Source organism: Arvicanthis niloticus, chromosome 27 (assembly GCF_011762505.2).
Source record: "Arvicanthis niloticus isolate mArvNil1 chromosome 27, mArvNil1.pat.X, whole genome shotgun sequence".
Lineage (NCBI taxonomy): Eukaryota > Metazoa > Chordata > Mammalia > Rodentia > Muridae > Arvicanthis > Arvicanthis niloticus.
The window spans coordinates 29,330,501-29,355,254 of record NC_133435.1 but is presented as its reverse complement, the minus strand read 5'-3'; the positions used below and the strand labels follow the sequence as shown (position 1 = coordinate 29,355,254).

Below are 24,754 nucleotides of genomic sequence, written 5' to 3'. Positions count from 1 at the left end.
AGATTTTATGTAGGCATTTTCTCAACTGAGGCTCCCTTCTCTTAGATGACTATAATTTGTGTCAAGCAGACATAAAACTAGGCATCACAGAGGCCAGAGAGGAAGGCTGCTTAATAGATTGCTGCTCATATTTTGCTCATATACTCAGGATCACCTGCCAGTGGTAGAACCTATCCACAATCACCTGGTTACCTCACACTCAACAGTAATTAAGAAAATATCTGCACAGGCTTCTCTATAGGCAAATCTTCATAGAGGCATTTTCTCAACTGTGGTTCTCCCTTCTCAGATATGTCTGGTTTGTGTCAAGTTGACAAAAACCAACCAGTACAATTAGTGATTATATATAATTTATAGATGCCTTAAAATAAAAATGATACAGGTTAGTTGCTTTACATGAAAATGTAATACTTGTGGATTTTGAGCTCTGTTGGATACCATGGAACAATTCCTATATAGAAGATAAGACATCTGTATGTTACTTAGTTTATATAAATCTACATGCATATTTCTTAAAGTTAACTCAGTTTAACTATGTTTATATTACATGTATATATGGATTATGAATGTGGAAAATCAGTATATCTTTTTATGAGTCTATCTGAATAACATATCATGGCCAAAAATTTAAATGTGGAAGAAAACCCTACTTCATCCAAGTAAATTTTAAACTTTCATAACAAGCACACAAACAGGATACAGGTATTAACATTCTGAAATATAGAAGAAAAGAACAAAGACATATTTAAAATACAAATCCAAAATACATTAGGAAGATTACAGTTGGCATTAAAAAGCACTTTCACTGTTGTTTATTGTGGTCAAAATCATCACAGATATGAGTAATTAATATTGGCCTTCCAAAGTTTGAAAATGTATTGCAAGTTTCTTATATGAATTCGAAAGTAGAACTATTTCTTTTATTATAAACAGGCATACATGATAGCAATTTACATTTAGGATTTGGTAAAATCACTCTTTAGTCATTGGTGAATGCTTTGATAAATGAATGTCTTACCTATTATGTATTTCCTTTTTAAGTTCACGGTTATGCCTTTTTGCTTCAGCCAAACTCTGTGTCAGTGACTGGTTCAACTTAACCTGTTCTTCTATAAGAATCTCAGACTAGGAAAAAATATGAACAAAATTTTAAATGTAGAGATCTACTTTGCTTTCTTAAAAATATTACCTACCATGTGTAATATGCTTAGACAATGCTAGAAATTATTTTATGAGATTGATATCTAAATAATTATTTTTAAAATAGTCTTATGGGTATGGGTGTTTTTCAAGAATGTCTTTCTGTAGGCTCAGGCCTAGCTACTGCCAGCTCTGAATAGAAGAGGCTATCAGGTCCCAAAAGAGCTGGAGTTCCAAAAAACTGGGCACTGCCACGTGGATGGTGGGATCTGAACCCAGGTCCTCTGCAACAGCACCAAGTGCTCTTACACACTGAGTCATCTCTTTGGACCCCAGTAATATCCTTTTATAGAAGAGTTGAGATATATGACGTTTTCTGAAATGTAAATTTGAAAATTTAATTTGTTAAACATAGGAAGTTTTTTTTAACTAGCTCACTAATGTAGCCCTCTCTCTGAGACTCTTCCTTTGTCTCTTCCTCATCAAAAGCCTCCTTGTTTCTCTACTCTCTACTCTACACCTCCATTCTAAGATTCTGGCAGCACCTTCCATGTTGAAGTCCCCCTTCTACCCACTCTAACCCTCACTCCCTCAGGATTCACCAGGGTTCTACTACTAGACATGTTTGTCTTCCAGGCTTGCCACAGTGACAGTCCATCTTAGTACCATGTTCCAGTTCCACAAATAGAGTCCACATTTACACTCTGAACTCTAACCTGTGGTTCCAGGACTCCAAAGTTCTTCCCCAGGTAAAAACACCACTCCTCACTCTAACCTGTGAGAGTCAATCCCTGGAAAGTGTTTGTGAGTCACTGATAGAACTATTCCATGACCCAAGATGTAGCCAGTAGAGGCCTGAACTATATCTTTCTTTGGGTGCCCTAACCCTCCTACTACTCACCTTTGCCCTTGTTGTTATTATAATTAATGTTCCTAATTATTCCTATATTCTTTGGTCTTCCAACCCTACCAAGACCAAGATAATGGTCTCCAAGACCATTATCATACATACTGGAGGATTCAATGCCACTAACCATCTTAAGTAGATATCTCACACTTCCAACCCTCACCCTCCCAGGACTTATGGCACTCACTTGGCAGAACTCACCTCATTTCATTCTGTTCTTACCTTTTCCTCTGTCTTTCCCACCTTATCATCTGTGTACACACATGGGTAACCTCTCTCCCTCAGCAGAAAATATATTCATGCTCCCATCCCTATGCTACTTGGAGCTAAAATCCCTATGACCCTCTGGGAATGCCAACTTGCTCTGTTGGTCCAGTCAAGTCGTTGTTTCCCATCACTAAAACACTCTAACCCTGACATTAGAGGACCTTTGGGGAGAATCTTCTTCACTCACAGTGTGATGGTAGGGATATGCTTGGTTCTTGGGGAGAGGCACTCTTAAGTGGTAAGGCCTATTGGGAGTAGGTGTGCGGCTTTGTAGGAGGAAGTTCCTCACTGTGGCAGTGGGCTTTGAAGCTCCACCCATTTCTGAAGAGAGCTTTCTCCTAGCTATTCGGGTGCTTCTTTTGCAGTTGTTGACAAGCTAGGTCATATAGAACCCCAATATCCAAGTAATTGATAGTGCATTTGGTTACCATGTAGAACCTGATGGTAAGAACTTATTCCTGGAGACCTCACACCTTAGGTCATATAGAACCCCAATATCCAAGTATTTGATAGTGCATTTGGTTACCATGTAGAACCTGATGGTAAGAACTTATTCCTGGAGACCTCACACCTTGCTTTATATAACATGTGGAAATCAATAATATAACCTGGAAACATTATTCCCACTAGCTAGCTTTCATAGTACTAGAAGCTGCAATGCATACTGCTAGAGGAGAAAAGAAATCACCAATCTAACACAGATGTGGACCCTGCTGACTGCAACTATGACTAGCATTGAAAGAAATAGCTGGATGTAAATAAGACTCTTGGATATCATAAAAATAATCGGTCATTTTCTTATTGGATGTAAGGCCCATTCTATATGGCAAACCCATACCTGGAACCATTGACTGAGCCAAGAACCTGTGGCTAAATAGATAATATCCTTAGTGGAGAGCCTACTAATAGTGCCCTGCTATATGAACAGAGAATTAAACTGACAGCTAATGACTACTAACAAATAGAAACAATATGAACATATCAAATATTTGAACCAGGAAATATTCATATCTCCTAAAATATGGTTATATGGGACTGCTGGACACAGGAAAGTTTTTTTTTAGTCTTACATAATTAAAATAGACTTCATACATGTGTACTTACAGGGACTCTTGAAAGCTGTTCATTCTTCTTTTTTTGGAGCATAATTTCAGCTTTTAACTTTTCTGCTGTGAGTCTAAAAATATGTTTTAGAATGATTGTACATAATAGGCCACATTTGAAAATACCAAATTAGTTTCTGAAAAAACATGTGAATGATTACACAAATTCTAAAAATTTAGAAACTTTATCACTCATTGTGTGCCCCTTTGTCTTTATGAACTTTAAAGGTAATTTGAGGAAATATGTATTTTTTCATCTTAGTGGGTATCAAACTTTGACACACACAATGCATGTGCACATTGAGTGATTACCATCCACCAATATAAACTATGAATTTTAAGTAACTAAAACCAGAAGTTTTCCTGATTTAAAAATGTGTGATTACTGTGAATGATGCAATTTCTCTTTCTTCATTGCTTTCTTGAAAACACTAGAGCTATTCAGGTTTAGTGCTTTCATTATAGATCTCTGTGAGTTACCCTCATGTCCCAAGTTCACAATGCAGTTTGCGTGTGTTCATAAAGTACCTCATGCAATTAAAAGAAGCACTAGGTAGACAGTTCCCAGTGGTACTGCTGCCAAAGACAAACCACTGCCATCAGATCTTTCTAGTCATGATAGACTAAAGATTCTCTGAAACACTAAGCCAATACCATTTTTCTCTATCCAGCTGAGTTCTGAGCTATCACCTCAGCAGTGAGGAAAGTGATTAAAAAGGAAGTTGGTACCAGATCATCCCTTCTGTGAGCAAATTGCCCATGTGCTTCTTAGACTTTGGAGACTTGATTTGTCAGCATTTGGAAAACTTGGGAGCTGTGGTTTACAGTTGGCTCAAAATGAGCCTGGACTAATGAGCCACTCTTAGTTACATGAGTTCATCAGACCAGAAAACTCATTTTCAAAAATGCACATCATAAGCTGTTAGGTGGAATAAAGAATTCTTCTAGAGAGTTGCCCTGAGGCCACACGGATAATTAGATTAGTTAGATTCTGTCCAGGAATCTGGATCCATGCCTGAAATTCTCAGTGATATGGGGTTTAAAAGTAGTGGATAAGGTTATTTAGTGAAGGAAATATTCCAAAAATCATTACAGTTTGGTCTGTCACATTTTTAATGCTCATGATTTTAGCTTTACTTACAGTGATACTCAAGAGTGAAAAGGGTAAACATGTGGGTTGAAAACTGTGCAGTTCAGTAAAAAATGGGATATCATCCTGGTGGAAGTAGACAAAGATTAGACAAGATGGCTAAAAGGAAAAGGCTCAGCCACACTGGAAACAGGTTAGAGGGCTTTGCATTGACAGGGTTGCCTTTGAGACAAGGCCAACCTTCAAATGTTGGGGCATAAAATTAGAACAAAATGGAAATGCATTCTTTAGGATAGCAGTGACTCTCAAGGGCACCTTGAAGACGCCTCTGTGACAGTCTGCTGCAAAAAGTCAGATAGGGAAGTGAGTCTGGAGGTATGGCTGCCCTGTGTCCACAGGCCTTGGTATTATTTAAGCTGCAAAACCACTGAGTAGTATCCATTGTGGTGGTGATCTTGCAGTATGTGTCAAAATGCAAGCATTACATGGCAGAGGTGGGATGAAGCAGTTTTGCAGAGAAAAGACAGTGATGCAAGGCCATGTGTACCTGTTAGCATTCATATATAGACCACCTGAGTGGTTGATGTGTAAGGAGGTGAATCCTAAGTTGTTGAGATACTAAGAAGTAATAGGATGTTGCAGATGTCAGAAATAGGAGATTCAACCAGCAAATGAGAGGAACTGTCCCAAGAATCATACCGCATGTGCTAAAAGGTGCTGAAGAGGCAGGGCTGCCCAGTCCTAGAGGAGCGTAGGTGGTATCACCATGTACTCAGACAGTGTATATGGAGCATGCATTTTCTATGTTTGTCCTGCTGGGATTCAGGCTGCACTTGGCATAATATTCATTAATATTTTCCTATTACTGCCTTTTGGTATATTTCAGGTAATAGAGATAAAAACGTATATAATTTTTATATTTTATAAACTAGGAATTGGACTTGAGTTTCATACAAATATAGCATTATGAATAATAATAATTTAATAGTGGGAACTATTAAGATTATCTGGTCTTTGAACTTGGACTAAATAAATTTTGCCTTGTGAGATGGCCACAAGCCTGTGGTCGTCAGAAGAAGAGTTTTATAGTTTGAATCTCAAAGAGTCATTATGTTTCAGTGTTCTGAAGCTTTAACCCTAGACTTATTCCACTGACACGCCCACGATGATGGACTGAATGTCTCATGCCCTATGAACCGCAATGAAATTTTGTAAAGAATCAGGAGAAATAACTTTTGTTACATTCTGGATCAAAATGTCTTCTCTGCATATTGTGATGTTAAGTTAGAACATAAGCAGCACTTCTTTTGCATGTTGCTATGCCTGTGTAAAGCTACACCTATAATGTCATTCGGCTACTGTAGTACGAATGTCATTGTTCACAATACCTAAGGTCACATTATCTTAGTAATTTTAGTGATATTTAAGGGCCCACAGTCAAGGACTACTGCACAGTCCTTGGATAAATTTGCCAAGCATTATAAGTAGAGAAATCCCCAAAGTGACTTTTGTTTATATATCCACCTCATTGTGCTTTAAACATACATAATGTACTGTGGCTCAGACAAGGTAATATTTGTGGTGTTGACTTTTTCATCTGAAAAATGGACATGAAATTTGCTACTTGAATTAGCAACTTTAAATAAAACCCTTCAAAGAGTACTCATCACAATGGGAGCTACATACAATAATTGTGGTGCGCATTAATATGGTTACAGCTGATCATCTTTTAGGTAGTGTGACAATGAGTTTACATAAGTTGCACTATGTTGATCACCATACAATACTATGCATATGAGGAGCATGAATCCCTCAACACACCATACCACATCATAGATGTTCACTAATTCCATTGAGCAAGCCATTTTGTACTTTTGTAATAACATATAGGTTAATTTCTTAGTAATGCTTGGCTGGAATGAACATGTAACAGAGTACACTCAGGATCTCTCAGCTTACACAGGAAGTAACAGATGAGACTACGGGAAGCATCACAAGCACTGATGTGAAAATATGATACTGTGGAATCAATATTCCTGACTCAATTAAAGTCAGTTCTCATGAAGTAGCATTTTGACATCTATGTTGGTAAATAATGCGAAATACCTATAACTGCAGGACCTCAAACTGTGAGGCAGTTTTGCTCAGTTCCTTCCTGTGTTTGATTGTGTTTTTCTGTATTTGTTTAAGGGATTAATGTGTTTCCTCTTTTAAAACTTCCACTTGTTTACCTGTGTTCTCTTGTATTTCTTTAAGGCAGTAATTTGTGTCCTTCATAAAGTCCTCTATCACCTTCATGAGATGAGAATTTAGAGCTGAATATTGCTTTTCAGCTGTGTTGGGGTATCAATGGCTTGCTGTGGTGGGAGAACTGGGTTGTCATGTTTCCAAGTAGTATTGGTTTCTGTTGCTTATGTTCTTCTGCTTGCCTCTGGCCATCTGGTTATCTCTGGCATTAATTGGCCTCGCTGTCTCTGACTGGAGTCTGTCCCTCTTGGAAGCTTGTGATCCTGTGATTCTGTGAGCCTGTGATTCTGTGATCTCAGAACTCCTGAGGGTCAAGCTGCATCTGGGTGGGGGCTTAATGGGTGGGAATTCAGTGCACAGGCTCTGCTCTGGAAATAGGTGCAAACTGACTGGAGCATGGGTATCTGGCTGGGTGGTGGGGTCTCTGGCTGGGTGGGTCTTAAATTCTGAACTTCCTAATGTTTTGACTCTTTAATATAGTTGCTCATCTTGTAGTGATCCCTGACTATCAAATTACTTTTATTTCCACTTCTTGATTATAATATTACTATATTGTGTTTTGTAATGTATGTATTTTTATGTATTGTATGTTTCATAATGTAAATATTTTCTAATGGTCTTAGGTGACCCCCATTAACAGGGTCACTTAACCCCTAAAGGGGTCACAACCCAGAGGTTGAGAAGAACTAGTGGTATACAGAATGAATAATTAAAATAGGTTATCTAAAATTGCCAAGAATTAATAAAAATATTAATTATAATTAAAGTTTATAAATTTCATAGAAGTAAACTTCAATCTTCATAAAATACAATTATCCACTAAAATAACTCACAAAGTAATGAAGCATATTTGAAATTTTTTCAAGCATTTTGAACATTATTAGAAACAAAAATCATATAAGCCATCTCAAATGTGTTCTCACAATTTTTATATTTCTATTTTATTTTCTTTCAGTTTACTCTGTCAATTATTTTATAATTTCTAAATAGCTTTACAATCCCTTGATAAACCTAGTAATTAATTACAAAGTATCAAATGTCTCTCAACATGCAAATTTGAATTTTTTCTATGAATTAATGTTGAATAATCTATTTAGAAATCATTTTTTACTTTGTGCGTGTGAGAATGAAATACTATCTAAGTTTATCTCTATGGAAGAGTGATATCTTACTACTGCATGGAGAAGTCCAGGTTCAATACAAAGCACCATAATACTAAATGACATTTTCTGGATTAAGAAAACTATCGCTTCATATTCCATCAGTGGAATTTTAAATTAACATAAATTTTGTTTGGAACAAGTATATCAACCAAGTCCTTTAATATGATTTATAGCCTTTAGCTAAATAAATTGATTTTAAAGAACTTATTCAAATACATATTCAATAATTCAATATTTAGAGAAGTTTTTAAGAAACTGTATTCTTTGTAGCATAATTGTAAAATATCTTTTAAAACTTTAATTGTTGTCTCACAAAAAATATGAAGTTTCTCTGTTGATATCAAAAGTGTGATTTCAAAGGATATATGTATATATATATGTATATATATATATATATTTATTTATGGAAAATAGTCATAATTAGTGAGGTTTGTTGATTATATTATTTTCACATTCTACAAGGCTAACATTCTCTCATTTAGCCATAGAGGCAGCCAACCAGTTACCCCCAAAATCAAACAACTGAGACCAGAAGATCACAAATTTGGGGCTTCCCTAGACTACATAAAGATATATATCAAAAGTAATAATAATAAACCCCAAATCTGAAAAGATTTTCCCCCTCCAGAACACTTAAATAGTTAGTGACAAACTAGAAATGTTCTGTTTATCCTCCAATGTAAACAGTTAAAATGTTTCTCTAAACCTGGGACATACCTCATAGCATGCAGCTCTGTCTGCAGATTAGTCTTTTTAATCTCCATTTGAAACCTTTCCTTTTCTAGTGCAGGAATTTCATTTTTCAAACTCTTCTTTATTCCTTTGAGTCGTTCAATATTTTGTTTTTGTAACTCCATTGATATTTTATGTGAACAAACCGCACGCCGGATTTTCACTAAGCTGTCAGAATCTGCATTGGGGGAAAAGAACAATTGAAGTACCGTAGTATTTTTGATAAATAAAACAGACTAGAGATTCACATAAACTTATGATACACTGCAGAAAGGAATACTGAGGACCCACACATGGTACAATCTGCAGATAAAAAGAGAAGAAGGTTAAGGTGTTTAGCCCAAAACCTTGTGGAGAAGACAAGAAAGACATAAAAACAGACATTACAGACTCAGATTGTATTAGATCAAACACAGTTTTAATGTCGAATAAGCATGCAGGAATATGTCCTAATGGAAGAGATGCATAGGCATGAAGTGAGAACAAGAAATAGTTGGTCAGAGTGTAAAGAGGCACATTTCCAGTAGTCTAAAGCAGCCTCTGCTGACTAAGGGGAGGCTTGGTATTTTCTGTTGAATCATGCCACCATTGCTGACTCATGTTAGGTGACACTTTTGTACTGGACTGTTGGTATCCTGGAACTATTGAACTGAACTGATGTTATCCTGACTGTGGAGATTAGAATCACCCCCAAAGAACTACTTTTAAAACAGGTACACATCCACTTGTCCTATTTCCAAACTTTTCCCCCTACCTTTTGACAGTGGCCTAAAACGGTGATTGAAGCATTTGAGAACCCTTATTAAAGTGCTTATTAAAAATCTAAGATTATAAAACGTTGTGACATCATTTGAGAGGATGAGGTCTGACAAGATTTCTCAGTCATTAAAGTTTTTGTTATGCAAGCTATTCTAACTTGAAATTGTACCCCAGTACCCAAAACTTAGCAGGTTTGTGGTTGTTTTTGTTGTTTACTTTTTTAAGCTATGCATGATGGTACCTCCCATCATGTTAATGAAGGAGAGACACAGGCAGGAGGATACCTGGAGCTCACTGGCCTGCCAACCTAACTGAAGTGGTTAGCTTTGGCTTCAGTGAGAGTTGTTATTTCAAAAGAAATGAGGTTGAGAGCAATTGAGGAAGACGCATTACAGGCACACACACAGATAAGCATACACACATGCATGAGCACACAAACACACACATACACAAATACATTAATACCCACACTCATCAACATCTGAGCAAATAAGAATTAGATACATCAGCCTTAAGGGAGCTAACTTGGTGTATATGGATGTTTGCTGTGCAAGCATGAGAACCTGAGTTCAAATCTCTACACAAAAAGCACATATGACTACACATGTGCCTGTAAGCCCAGCCTCTGAGAGCTGCAGACAAGATTATTGGTGCTAGTGTGCCAACCTACCTTAAACCTCCGTGATAGAGCAGGACACCAGAACTTCTCCTCTAGTCTGTGCATGCAAACAGATGCTCACAATCAGGTGTGTGAGCGCATGCACACACACAGACACACATGCGTGCATACACATGCACAGTTAATAAAAATAAAACATTTTTTTAAAAATTACAGAAGACAATGCTAACGTAAGGCAAGTAAAAGAGAGGAGGCAATAAAACAAAGCTGGGGTCTCAGAGCGCCTCCTCAAATACTGTATGGCAGAGCCATCATGAGGAGATTTAGCATCCTTTACCAAAGTGACTGGAGAGTTGCTTCAATCCTTCAGTCTCATGAAGATACTAGTAACAAAAAGGCACAACCTACCAGTTTAATGTATTGGCTGACTAGCCTGTTCGATTTTGTTGTAACTCGTGAGTCTAGTGTAACAACCCCAAGGCCACAGTGTCATGCTTGCTCTCTGAAGCTCAGAAGCTTGGTGGCAGCTCCTGCTGAGACTAGTTTTCTCTTCTTTGATATCAAGCAAGCCTGTGTCATGGGCAATACTCAGTCACCCTCGTCAACAGCACACACAGAGACTGCATGCAAAACTTTTACCTTTGTTCTGTCTCATGAGGTGTTCAATAAGGTGCAAAATAGTGTCATAACTGCCTATCTCACAGGCCTCTACTTTTCCCTCAGATGATGAGAGTAGTTTGTTAAGGTCAAACATATGATTTCCTTCTTCTTTGACCTATAAAATGAATATTAGCAATTTCAGATCTCTTCACATTGTGCACCCTATATACTAAATATAAAGAAGAGACAGATGCCCATGTTTTACATAAGTAACAAGCAAGATGCTTCTGAAAGACCTGGTTTTGAAAGGAAAAACACATTTTTTGTTTTGTTTTGTTTTGTTTGTTTTTCCAGACAGGCTTTCTCTGTGTAGTCCTGGTGGTCCTGGAACTCACTCTGTAGACCAGGCTGGCCTCAAACTCAGAAATCTGCCTGCTTCTGCCTCCCAAGTGCTGGGATTAAAGGCGTGGGCCACCACTGCCTGGCAGGAAAAACACCTTTACTACTAGTGGCTTTAAAAAATGTCTTGGAAATAAATATTTGAATATAAGAAAAATATTAATTTTTATTTTAATTTATACTATATTTCTAAGTCACTTTATAATATATTTCTTTGACTTTTCTACTGTACCAAACTAAATATGATTTAAACTTAATTTCCCCATACCTTTTTTTTTCCATTGGAAGTTTTCTTTGAAGACCTACAAAAACATAAAATCTTTTCTGATGAATATTAAATTTGTAAAATAAAGAACAAAAAGTGTATTCTCCCTATTCATAAAACTTACCAGGTATTACAAATAAAAGGTTTTTCTACAAAGGAAGTAAGCTGTAGACAAGAAGAGGAACATTGATATACAATTGACACCACTAATACAATCATAAAAAGATGGAACTTACAACTGGAAACAAAACTCCAGTTAGCAGCAGGTACTGCTTCTACACAGGAGTTGAGTTCAGTAGCCAGAACCCATGCCTTTGAGTTGCTAACAGCCAACTCTAACTCCAGCTCCAGAGACATATAATACCTGTGCCTTCTTCAGCCACCTGCACTCACATCTGCATACTCAACTACAAGCACAAACATGTACATGCATTTTAAAATACTGATAACAATAGTAATAATTTTTAAAATAATAAATATTGGTCAAGTATTATAACAGTTAAGATAATGGGAAAACATAATATCCTATGCCTTGTTTGATACAGGTAAATACACCAATATTTCCAGTGTCATTCTCAGCAAAAGAAAGTCTCACTCATATTTAGTAAAAAACCTACTTTATTAATACTACTGTACTCCTTATAGGCATCAAACAAATACCTGTGAACAATGGAAAGGGTTAGCTGTTCTGAGGCCTTACTATGTAATTACCACCCATTGTCCTAAGCATTGGACTTGCTTTAAACTTGTTTTAATTCCAAAGACAACATATTTCAGATTCTATAATTGTAAGAATTAGACACAGAAAGCCCATATGAACAGGTGACAGATTTTCTGAGTATGAGAATTCATGCTCAGAAATTCTGGAACCATAATTTATTCCATAATAATCTATCAAAATGTTCATCTTCAAGTAGATTTCAATGAAATAATAGATGACCATAAATTATCATCACACTTTAGTAAAAACTATACCTAATAATGTGAGATTTTCAACTAGATTTTTCTTTAGAAAGTATCTCACAGCCCAAATTCCCAGTTCTCCTGGCTCAGCCTCTTCAGTGTTGAGGAAACTGTTAAGTAGCACTTTTATTTTCGAATTCTAAAAAGACATGGACTGACACAATCATTCAGTTGTTAAGTCCCCAAGTTGCAAGTATGAGGACCTGAGTTTGATTTGCCAGAAGTTGTGAGGGACAAAAAAATACAGCCAAATGTGGTGAGGTGTGTACTAGGGATCCAGCACTGGGGATACAGAAACAGGAGGGTGCCTGGAAACCTTGTCTACCCACTGGCAGAGGGGAAGAATAGAACTTTTCCTGGAGACTGCACTGGTGTCCATTTACTGACTCATATAATTCTGCTCTCTTATATTTTTGGTTGTGAGCCTAGCCTTTAACGGCTGAGCCATCTCTCCAGCCCTAATTCTGCTCTCTGAACTGAAAATGGTCTGAGAATCAGACAGAGGCAGAGAGATGTACCAACCCTGTCATTCATGCAAAAGTAAGTTTTGCAACACTAAATTAGTCATCATCGTTTTCAAATCAAACATGCATATAAAAAGAACTCATGGCTTCACTTTGTCCAAAATGGTACAGTGAGTCCCATGAAACAGTTGTGCATTTGCAAGAAAAATGTAGGAAATTTAAGAATAAATGGATACATTATTTTTCTGGGAGGAGTTCCAGGGGCTTTAAAAACATAAAATTTACAAACTGCATTCAGCTTTTCTATACATGTCCTACCAATTCCAGACCACATAAATTAGTAAACACTAAAGCTTCCCATGTGTCTTTAATGAAGTGGAAATGGTTGGAGGAGAGAGTCTTGCTGCTTTTTTAGCCTATGTTTCTCCAATGGTTTTCACATTTAAATGCTCAACCTATACAACCTATTAAGGCACACATTATAGAAGTAAAGATAGGCACAATGACATATAGATTCTCTGTGTGTGTGAGGGGGTGTCTGCGTGTGTGCGTGTGTGTGTTCATGTGCATGTGTGTGTGTGTCTGTGCTTGGGTGTTTGCATGTGTGTGGGTTTGCTTGGTTGGGTGGTTCCATGCATGTAAGTGGGGGGCGGGTTCTATGTAGTCTTGTCTATGGCTGTTCCACTACTCACTGAGCCTGATTGAAATCTTAAGGCAATCTCCATTTGCCAAGTTTATGACTGTTGGGATAGGGATTCACTATCAAACAAAAATAAAGAAAAAAATTTGAAGAAAATAGTCACTGAAGAGAAGAAATTCTTTTCAAATGTACTTTCATTTAATATAGCATTTTTAAAGAAATGAATGTAAAAGGCAGATTTTTTAAGAGAAATGTTTAAGCTATTCATTTTTAATCAAATATTAAAGTATAGACTTCAAAATCTATACTTAAAAGAGGCTAAGCCAGTGATTGGGCAGTGGAGGGGAAACACAGGAAGGGAGACTCAAGAGTGGGGGGCAGGGAAGGTAGGAGGAGAGGAGCAAGATGAGGGGAGAAGAGAGCATGGAGGAAGAAGAGGAGACGCCACCATGAACCAGAACCCCCTGGACAGGAGACACCTCAAGAAGCAAGGGGTCTCATAGCTGGTGAGTAAGTTAGTTCAGTGCTAGAATCTAGGCTGTCCAATCTAGGCATATAGCTTATAATTATGGCATATACCTTATCATTATAATACCTGGATTATGTGGGGTTTTATAACTATTTAATAGGATTGGAAACTCTAGCAACAGGGCTTCAGGGATTGTGCACACTATAGAATCCCATAAAGACTTAAAGATAAAGAATTAATAACTTTACCTGTCTAATTCATCAAGTTCCTTGATCTTTCCTGTCTGGTCTTCTAAACATTTTACCCGGTTGTCATTGTTTTTCATTCGAGCCAGTATAAGTGGTGTGAAGCTATCCTATAAAAAATAATAATTTACAACGCTGAGAACTCAATATTTCTCTAAAGAAAATCATGCAGGAAAACACAGTGGTGCTCACTTCTGAGGTCCAGTGAACGGCATCCTTCACCTTCTCACACACAGTGTTCTCACACAGATCTATTCTTCATTAGCCATGAGAGTACATTTGATACCTGTGTCATTTAATTTAGAACTTATGTCTTAGTGAACCATTTAAAATAGTGTCTGCCATGAGTTCCTGATACCACCAGTAGAGTCTAAAGACTTTCTTCCATAGCCTGGTGAGAATGAAAATGCTTCAGAAGTGCTGTTAACTCCGAGTCACTGAAGCAGAGAATGTTTGACAGAAAAGCACCATGTAGAGAAGATAACACATGTCACGTTGCTTCTCCCATACTGGACCTACTGTTCTCCTAGCTATACTATCTCTCTAAGAAATGAGCATGGCCTTATGCTAGATTTGATATTTTGTGAAAATAAAATACTTTGGGATACAAAGGATTAAATCATGTGCTAGAAAGGCAATTTAAGTAATTTCTCAAGGAAATAATCAAACTCAGGGATGAAATCAACTAAGTACAAGTAAAAAGAACTATATAAACAATCAACAAAACCAGGAACTGGTTCTAAAACCATCCAGTGGAAAAAGACAGCATTTTTAACAAATGGTGCTGGATCAACTGGGGGTCGTCATGTAGAAGAATGCACATTGATCCATTTTTATCTCTTCTACAAGCCTCAAGTCCAAGTGGATCAAGAACTTCCACATAAAACCAGATACACTGAAACTAATAGAGGAGAAATTGAGTAAGAGACTTGAACACCTGCACACAAGAGAAATTTTGCTCAACAAAACAACAATGGCTCATGCTATAAGATCAACACTAGACAAAAAGGACCTCATAAAATTGCAAAGCTTCTTCTGTAAGGCAAAGAACACTTTCAATAGAACAAAATGGAAACCAACTTTCAAGAACTCATTGTAGCTATGGTACCTACATACAACATACAGGGAGTAATCAGAATGACAGAATGTACAGAGAAATGGCTCATGAGGCTCCATCCTTTTCTGAAGAGATATTGGTAGTTGATGGCTGGTGATGATGCGTGAATTTTTTGGGTGGAGGAAGTGTTGGTACTGAGAGTCAATCACCATTCAGGAGATGGTCGCACATTCATAAATATATGACCAGCAGTAATCACACTTGGTAGAATAATTAATAATGGAGAAGAATGTAACAGCCTGCTTTGTTCTGCAGGTCGAGGTCTAGCAAGAGAGAGAGTGGGGGGAAGAAGGGGAAGAGATGCGAAAAATAGAGACAAGCCAGAGGATCTGTAGTCAAGTCTCCTGTATTGTCTTCACCATACACACCACTACACCTATTCCTACTACACCACTCCTACACTACACCACTACAAGGAAATCCTGGGTATTTATGAGCACAAACAGGAGAACACAGGTGAAAACATTTTACCACGTGCACCATGCAGCTGCGGTCACTAAGCAGCAAAACAAGCTATGTGGGATAAACAAGATGTTTCAGCTGGGGTCCTAAACAGCAGAACAAGCTATGTGGGATAAACAAGATGTTTCAGCTGGGGTCCTAAACAGCAGAACAAGCTATGTGGGATAAACAAGATGTTTCAGCTGGGGTCCTAAACAGCAGAACAAGCTATGTGGGATAAACAAGATGTTTCAGCTGGGGTCCTAAACAGCAGAACAAGCTATGTGGGATATATAAGATGTTTCAGCTGGGGTCCTAAACAGCAGAACAAGCTATGTGGGATAAACAAGATGTTTCAGCTGGGGTCCTAAACAGCAGAACAAGCTATGTGGGATAAACAAGATGTTTCAGCTGGGGTCCTAAACAGCAGAACAAGCTATGTGGGATAAACAAGATGTTTCAGCTGGGGTCCTAAACAGCAGAACAAGCTATGTGGGATAAACAAGATGTTTGTCAGTGTGTGCTCAGCTGTTGTAGGCTGTTGAAAAATACGTCTCTATCAGGGTATATGGTTCCAGATGGCTGCAAAGATGATAGCTGCTTTCTAGCCGCTTTCTGCTTAATGTCGGCTCCCAACACAAGAACATGCAGAAAAAAGAAAAGGAGTAGAAGGAAGGAGGAGAAGAGCGAGGAGACATGATGTTGGGAAGGGATCTTAAAGATGTGTTGGATATCCAGATTGGGAGTATATGCATTAAATTATTCATATGTGTGATAGTCACAAATAATAGATGACATCGACTTTAAAGTTATTAGAGCTTTAGAGTTATTAGCATTTTAGCAGAAGACACACACATACATACATACATACATACATACATACATACATAATATGTAAGTATAATACAAGATAGCTTTATAGGCACTTTATATGTATACTTAAATACATATATATGTAAGTATGTATATATGTATGTACGTGTGTATATATTTCATACAGACAAGATAGTTTTATAGGTACAGGTAGTTGACACCAAGCTTGGTAACTAGAGTACATCCCCTGGAACATAAACAATATGAGAAGAGAACCAAGTCTTACAAGTTGTCTTTATTTCATACTCACTAGCACAGTCACTGGACAACACACACACTGATTAGAAAATCTATTTTTTAAGTTGTTAAATTTATGCATTGTTTTACTTATATGCATTGGAGTTTTGCCTGTATGTATCTCTGCAGAGTGAATATGCCTCATACTGCTCATGAGATTTTTCTCATGGTGCCTATGTATTCCTGTACAACACTGCTTGAGAAAGGAAAATAGTGTTCTGAATACACCTGACTTACCAAACTTGGACCATCCAAGATCACCTGAAGCTGTTCTGAATCTTCTGTTGGAAGTTCTGATTCAACTTTTATATTTGGGTTGTCACGTTTCAGTCTAAAAACCATATTTTAAAATAATTATACTCAAAGATCAACTTTTACAAAACAGTTCCTGAAATGTGCAGATACTTTTCTAAAATTATTCAAATGAATGGCTTGGTTACCATCATTGTTCTAGCTGGACTTGAAAATTTTTTCAAGACAAAATGTAGAAGACGTAAAGAATAATTGCCTATGATAAGTTCTGGGAGAAGTCCCAGGGATATAAAAGCATGAAAATTACAATCTGCATTCAGGTTTTCTATGCAGGTCCAAGCTTTTCAGGTTTATATAAATTAACAAACACTAGAATCTTTCATTGTATTCAATATAGTGGAAAGTCTGACAGAGAAACAAAGTTCTGCTGATTACACCCTATGTTTATCTCATGGTTTTAACATTTGAAATGGGGATAGGCACAATGACCAGCGAGATATCTCTCTCAATCTCCCTCCCACATACCTCTCTCTGTGTGTGAGTGCATGTGTGAGTGCTTGGATGCATTTGCGCTTGCATTTGTGTGTGCATATGTCCATGTGTGGTGTGTGTGTGTGTGCGTGTCTGTGTGTGTGTGTTCGTGTGTGTGTTTGTGTGTGTTGTCTGTGTGTTAAGTGTCAAGATGGATTTGGATTTTCTATGTATCTCTGCCTGAGCCTGTCCTACTATAAATTCAGGCTGACCAAAACCTTAAGGCAATCCTCATTTCTCAAGTTTTTAAGTGTTAAGAATGCTAGGTACTTACCATCAAACAAAGATTAAATTAAAAAATCTTGCATTAAACAGAAAACTGAAGAGAAAAGGGTGTTTTCAAAATACACTTTCATTTAACATTGCATTTAAAAAAATGAATAAAACATGTCGACATTAAAAACTGGTTATGCAATTCATTTTAATCAAACAATAACGTATGGATTTTCAAACTTATGCTTTAAAGAAACTCTGATATTAACAATCTTCTTCTAGTTTTAACAACAAACAGAATCAGATAATGAATGTAAACCTTTGGCCCATATCAAAAATTACTGATGAATCTGTATAAACACTTTTTAATTTTTTGGTTTTTCGACACAGGGTTTCTCTGCATAGCCGTGCTGTCCTGAAACTCACTCTGTAGACCAGGCTGGCCTCCAACTTTCAAGTGCTGGGATTAAATGTATGCGCCACCACTGCCCGGCATATAAACATTTTTAATTGGATAATGGCTTCTTTATCTATTGAAACTATGTTTTGATATCCTAATTAATATATTTATTTGTTCTTCATATCAACTAAATGGATCTTTTTACTATACTTTGTAAAAAAGAATAAATAAATGTGGAGATTGCAGTGTTCTATATTTAATAATTATAAGGATTTTGATAAATTTAATTAAATATATTCTTGATGATAAATCACATATCATAAAGAAATGGGTGAGATTGAACTTATACTTATTTATCAGCAGGCAATAGGAGCTATAAAATAACATACTGTCAAAAACCATTCACTTCCTTTAATGTGAGAAAACTGCATCTATAAATGGATCCATGAAATTAAGTGCAAAACCACTGTATTTGCTTTCCCACATATAATAGTTTTATTCACGAGACTGCTGTCATTTTTATATGCGGCTGTGTGTGTTTTATGTGAGTGTGTGGATATTGTATGTGTGTGCATGTGTGCATGTGTGTAGTTTGTGTAGTATGTGTAGTGTGTGTGTGTGTGTGTGTACACGTATTTTCTAAATATTCTTCAGTAGGTGTCATTTGATGGATAGCTCCCTTGACACACTCTAAAGTACTGAGAAATAATACAGGTCAAGGAAAACGTTTAGTGCAGAGAAGCAAAGCTTTTATGCTTAAACAACCCAAAGTCAATAACGTTGTGCTATATTGTAAAGACACTGTCAAAACATTGTTTACTATTGTAATTTCCAATCAAAACTCCCTTTTACCCCAGCTTCTAGAATGTTAGTTGTCACATGAGTTTGCCAACTGTGGTTGTCTTTTACAAAAAAAAAAGAAAAACAAAACAAAACATGTCCAGAGAATTGGAAAACATAACATATGATTGATTATCAGCATCTTATAATCATGGAAGTGTGATGGTGCTATGCTTAAGAAGTATCCAACATGGTCATCATTCCTATGAGCATTACTAGAGAGTAACATCTACTGTCAAATACCACTGTGGCCTTACCCATCATCTTCTTGATTCTCCTCAACAGGAACAGGTTGCTCTTCAGTTTGTCCATCATTTTTTTGTAGACCTAGGGCTGCAGCACTCTGATTCGTTTTTTCTGCTTCCTGAACCACATTGTCCATCAGGTTTTCAGGCACCTCAGTCTGACTCTTATTTGCTGATGTGTTTGCCAAATTAGGATTCAGGTTTTCTGATACACGAATTGCACTGTGATTTTCATTTTCTGAAGCATGAACCACACTTTGAAACTGGTCTTCTGATGAATGCAACCAACTGTCATTCAGGTTTTCTGCTGATTGCAACCCGATAACTTTCTGCTTATCAGCTTCTTCAGTGACCTTTAATGAAAAATTAATATTAAGAATAACTGACTTTGTTTTATTTCTCTTAAGGGAAAGAGTATCTATCCTGTATGTATGTCTGTGTATGGGTGCTTGGATTGGTACCAGAACCTCCAAGAGAGAAGCGAGAACAGTTAACTGCTGAGCCATCTCTCTAGCCCAAGTAACTGATGTGTTTCAATATACAAACTTTCCTTCAATAATTTTATCAATTTCATTAGTTTCCCTGATTTTTCTTTTCTTAACATAGAAATGGTTTGTTTAGCTACAAAGTCCAAGTTACACTGTATTATCACAGGGAAAACAAAGGAGCAGGAACCTGTGGTAGCTAGCCATAGGTCATCCACAGACAGGAACAATGAATGCATGCATGCTAACACTACAGTCAGTCCAGACTGCAATAACCCTGGGCCCAGCCCAAGAATGGGGCAGTGCAAATTCACAGTAAGTCTTTCAAACCCAGTGACCCAAATTCAGAAAATCCCTCACAGGAATGACTTCAGGCCAACTGAATCTAGGAAATTTCCCATTGAAGACACATTTCCAAACTGATTCTACATTGTGTCAGAAAGACAATCAAAACATCCCATAATAATGTACTTATTCTTACTATTAATAACTTTGAATACATTCAGAGTTATTCAACAACACACACAGTACAGTTTGAGAAATTCTTTCTCACAATCCAAATTGCCCTCAAATATTTTAGCTGCTAAATGGAATTTGTATAGTGCATTACAGTTTTACATCCATTTGTCAACTGATGTGCATTAAGGCAGTCTTCATCTTTTGGCTATTATGAATAATATTGCTCTGAACATCTCTAATTGCAAGACTTTTTATGGATATATGTTTTTGTTTCTCCTTGGAATGCAGTGATAAGTCGAATTGTTGTGCTCTTGGATTCCATTCACTTTAACTGTTAAGAAATTTACAACATGTTTGAAGTATAATATTCAATATTGCATTCACTCCAGTTGTGTGGGATGGTTCTATTTCTCTACATCTTCTACAATATTTATATTTGCCTTAAAAAACAGAATTATAACTACTAAAGAAGTATGAAGTGGAATCTGCTGGTTTAAGTTTACTTTACCCTAAGTTTAATCATGTTGGGTATCTTTTCCTGTTTTTTGGCAATTTCTGTTTATTCAGAAAAACATATATCCAAAATATTGTGAGTTTCAAAAGGATTCTTTATCATACTATGGAATATATCTATATATATTATGAGATATTTATGATATATAAATAACAATTATGAAAACATGATTTTTAGATCTACTCAAAATCTTGTGTCTTGTGTCTTATCTGTGTTTTATCATTTCATTTCTAGCATGAAGCTCACAAGTTCTTAGTTTGTGGAAGCTCAAGTTATCAATTTATTCTTTCCCTAGGCACAATTTTATTGAAAATTTCATTTATGCATATAATGTGTTTTTATCAAACTCACTCTCCATTTTCTTATTTCCAATTTCTCCTCTATTTTATACAACTTCAATTTTGTTCCCTGCCCGCGTGTGTGTGTATGTGTGTTTATGTGTGTGTGTGTGTGTGTGTGTGTGCGCGCGTGTGCACGCACGTGGGCACATACCTGTTTGTAGGCAGTCTTGTGTGCCTGTCTGTTTCAAAACCCAGGAGTCTAATTAGTGCTGCTTGTGTACACAAGAGTGTAGAATCATCTATTGGACATGGGTAGCTTTGCAGTGGTAGCATATTTGAAGAAAAGTTACGCAACCTTGTTCAACAGCCATTAATTACCAAATAGATTCTCAGACAGGGATGGGGCTTTTTAACTGGGATTTTGGCTGGCTTCATCTTGTACAGGTGTTGTACATGAAGTCAGAGCTTCTGGGAGCTCATGTATGCAATTGTCCTACTGTGATCAATAAATAAAACATTATTGCACCCTTTCGGCTGGGGCAGAAACTAGCTGGTCTGCTTCTGTAAAGACACTATATCCTGACCATCCTCGAGGAACCACTGCACACAGAGCATCAAAGGAACCAATGCACTCAGAGCAGCAGGATTTCAGGATCCCAGAGGTGGCCTGAGTCCCAGAAGTTCTTCCACCCAGGAGCTCAGGATCACAGGATCACAGAGACATCTGGACTCTCAGGAGTTCTGACACAAGCAAGATAACTGGAAAGAGAGGCTCAACTCAGAGACAATGAGTACAGGTAGCACTAAAGTTAACCACATGGCAAAAGGCAAGTGCAAGAACATAAGCAACAGAAACCAAAGTTACTTTGCATCATCAGAACCAAATCCTCCCACCATAGCAAGCCCTGGACACCCCATCACACTGAAAAAGCAGGATTCAGATTAAAAATCACTTCTCATGATGATGATAGAGGACTTTAGGAAGGAGATAAATAACTCCTTTAAAGAAGTACAGGACAATACAGGTAAACAAACAAGCAAACAGGTGAAAGAATTAAACAAAACCATCAACGATCTAAATATTAAAGTAGAATCAATAAAAATATCTAAAAAAAAGACTACCTTGGAGATAGAAAACTTAGAAAAGAGATCAGGAGTCATAGATGCAAGCATCACCAACAGAATACAAGAGATAGAAGAGAGAATCTCATGTGCAGGAGATACCATGAAAAACATTGACACAACTGTCAAAGAAAATGCAAAACCCAAAAAGTTCCTAACCCAAAACATCAGGAAATTCAGGACACAATGAGAAGACCAAACCTAAGGATAATAGGTATAGATAAGAGTGAAGATTCTCAACTTGAAATGCCAGTAAATGTATTTTAAAAAATCATAAAAAAACTTCCCTAACCTAAAGAACAAGACGTCCATGAACATAGAAGAAGCCTACAGAACTATAATAGACTAGACAAGAAAAGAAATCTCTCCTGTCACATAATAATCAAAACACCAAATGTAAAAAAATCAAAGAAAAAATACTAAAAGCAGTAAGGGAAAAAGTCCAAGTAACCTATGAAGGCAGACTTATAAGAATTACACCATATTTCTCACCAGAGTCTATAAAGGCCAGAAGATCCTGGACTGATATCATACAGACCCTAAGAGAACACAAATGCCAGCCCAAACTACTATACCCAGCAAAACTCTCAATTACTATAGATGAAGAAACAAAGATATTCCATGACAAAACTAAATTTACACTATATCTTCCAGCAAATTCAGCACTTCAAAGGTTAATTGATGGAAAACTCCAACACAAGGAGGGAAACTACAATCTAGAAAAAGCAAGGAAGCAAGGAAGCTTCCAACAACTCTAAAAGAAGACAGCTAAAAAACATAATTCTAATTCTAATAACAACATTTAACAAGAAGCAACAATCATTTTTCCTTAATATCTTTTAACATCAATGGACTCAATTCCCCAATAAAAAGATGTAGCCTATCAGACTGGACACATAAACAGGACCCCAAATTTTGCTGCATACAGGAAACAAACCTCAGTGACAAAGACAAACACTACCTCAGACTAAAAGGATGGAAAACAATTTTCCAAGCAAATGGTTCCAAGAAAGATGCTAGAGTAGCCATTCTAATATCAAATAAAATTGACTTTCAACCAAAAGTAATTTAAAAAGATAAAGAAGGACACTTCATACTTATCAAAGAAAAAAAATCTACCAAGATAAAATCTCAATTTTAAACATATAGGCTCCAAATGCAACGGCACCCACATGAAAAAAGGAAACTTTACTAAAGCTCAAAGCACACATTGCACCTCACAGAACAATAGTGGGGGATTTCAACACCACAATCTCAGCAATGGACAGATCATGAAAACAGAAACTATACAGAGACAGTGAAATTAACAGAAGCAATGAACCAACTGGATTTAACCGATATCTATAGAACATTTCATCCTAAAACAAAAAGAAATGTACCTTTATCTCTGTACCTCATGGTACCTTTTACAAAATAGACCATATAACTGGCCACAAAATGGGCCTCAACAGATACAATAAGATAGAAATAATCCCTTGCATCTTATCAGATCATCATGGACTAAGGTTGGTCCTTAATAATGACAAAAACAATGAAATGTCCACATATACGTGGAACTTAAATAACGTTCTACTTAATGATGACTTGGTCAAAGAAGAAAGAAATTAAAGACTTTTTAGAATTTAATGAAAATGAGGATACAGCATACCAAAACTTGTGAGACACAATGAAAGCAGTGCTAAGAGGAAAACTCATAGCTCTAAGTGCCTACAAAAAGAAACTGGAGAGAGGATACACTATGAACTTGACACCACACCTGAAAGCTCCAGAACAAAAAGAAGCAAATTCTCCCAAGAGGAGTAGATAGCAGAAAAAAATCAAACTAAGGGATGAAATCAACCAAGTAGAAACAAAAAGAACTATACAAAGACTCAAAAAAAAAAAAAAAGAAAAAGAAAAAAAAAGAAAGAAAACCCAAGAGCTGGTTCTTTGAGAAAATCAACAAGATAGATAAACCCTTAGCCAGATTACCCAGTGGATACAGACACAGTATCCAAATTAATAAAATCAGAACTGAAAAGGGAGACATGCCAGGAAGAGGTGGCTCACGCCATTAATCCCAGCACTTGGGAGGCAGAGGCAGGCAGATTTCTGAGTTTGAGGCCTGCCTAGTCTACAGAGTGAGTTCTAGGACAGCCAGGGCTACACAGAGAAACCCTGACTCGAACCCCCCCCCCAAAAAAAGAAGAGAGACATAACAACAAAAACGGAAAGTATTCAAAGAACTACCAGATCCTACTACAAAAGCCTATACTCAACAAAACTGGAATAACTGGACAAAATGGACAATTTTCTAGACAGATATCAGGTAACAAAGTTAAATCATGAGCAGAAAAATCATCTAAACAGTCCCATAACCCCTAAAGAAATAGCAGCAGCCATCGAAAGTGTACCTACCCAAAAAAAAAAAAAAAAAAAAAAATGCACAGGATCAGATGGTTTTAGGGCAGAATTCTATCAGACCTTCAAGGAAGACCTAATACCAATTCTCTTCAAACTATTCCACAAAATAGAAACAGAAGAAACACTACCCAATTTTTTTCTATGAAGTCACAATTACACTCATACCTAAACCACACAAAGACAGAACAAAGAAAGAAAACTTCAGACCAATATTCCTTATTAATATCAAAGCAAAAATACTCAATAAAATTCTTGCAAACCTAATCCAA

The 24,754-nt window shown here is 36.8% G+C and overlaps 1 protein-coding gene across 2 annotated transcripts in view; it reads right to left on the bottom strand.

Annotated features, from left to right (window-relative positions):
• The window catches only part of LOC143439617 (uncharacterized), a 59,526-nt gene that overhangs the window by 15,128 nt on the left and 19,644 nt on the right, over positions 1-24,754 (bottom strand). For both annotated transcript variants that reach the window (XM_076925944.1, XM_076925945.1), the window contains exons 6-13: positions 19,234-19,574; positions 16,978-17,071; positions 14,076-14,182; positions 11,295-11,328; positions 10,667-10,802; positions 8,635-8,827; positions 3,419-3,491; positions 1,019-1,125 (exon numbers count right to left, since the gene is read on the bottom strand). In XM_076925944.1, coding sequence (XP_076782059.1) covers positions 1,019-1,125; positions 3,419-3,491; positions 8,635-8,827; positions 10,667-10,802; positions 11,295-11,328; positions 14,076-14,182; positions 16,978-17,071; positions 19,234-19,574 — 1,085 coding nt within the window. The remainder of the gene's footprint in view (positions 1-1,018; positions 1,126-3,418; positions 3,492-8,634; positions 8,828-10,666; positions 10,803-11,294; positions 11,329-14,075; positions 14,183-16,977; positions 17,072-19,233; positions 19,575-24,754) is intronic.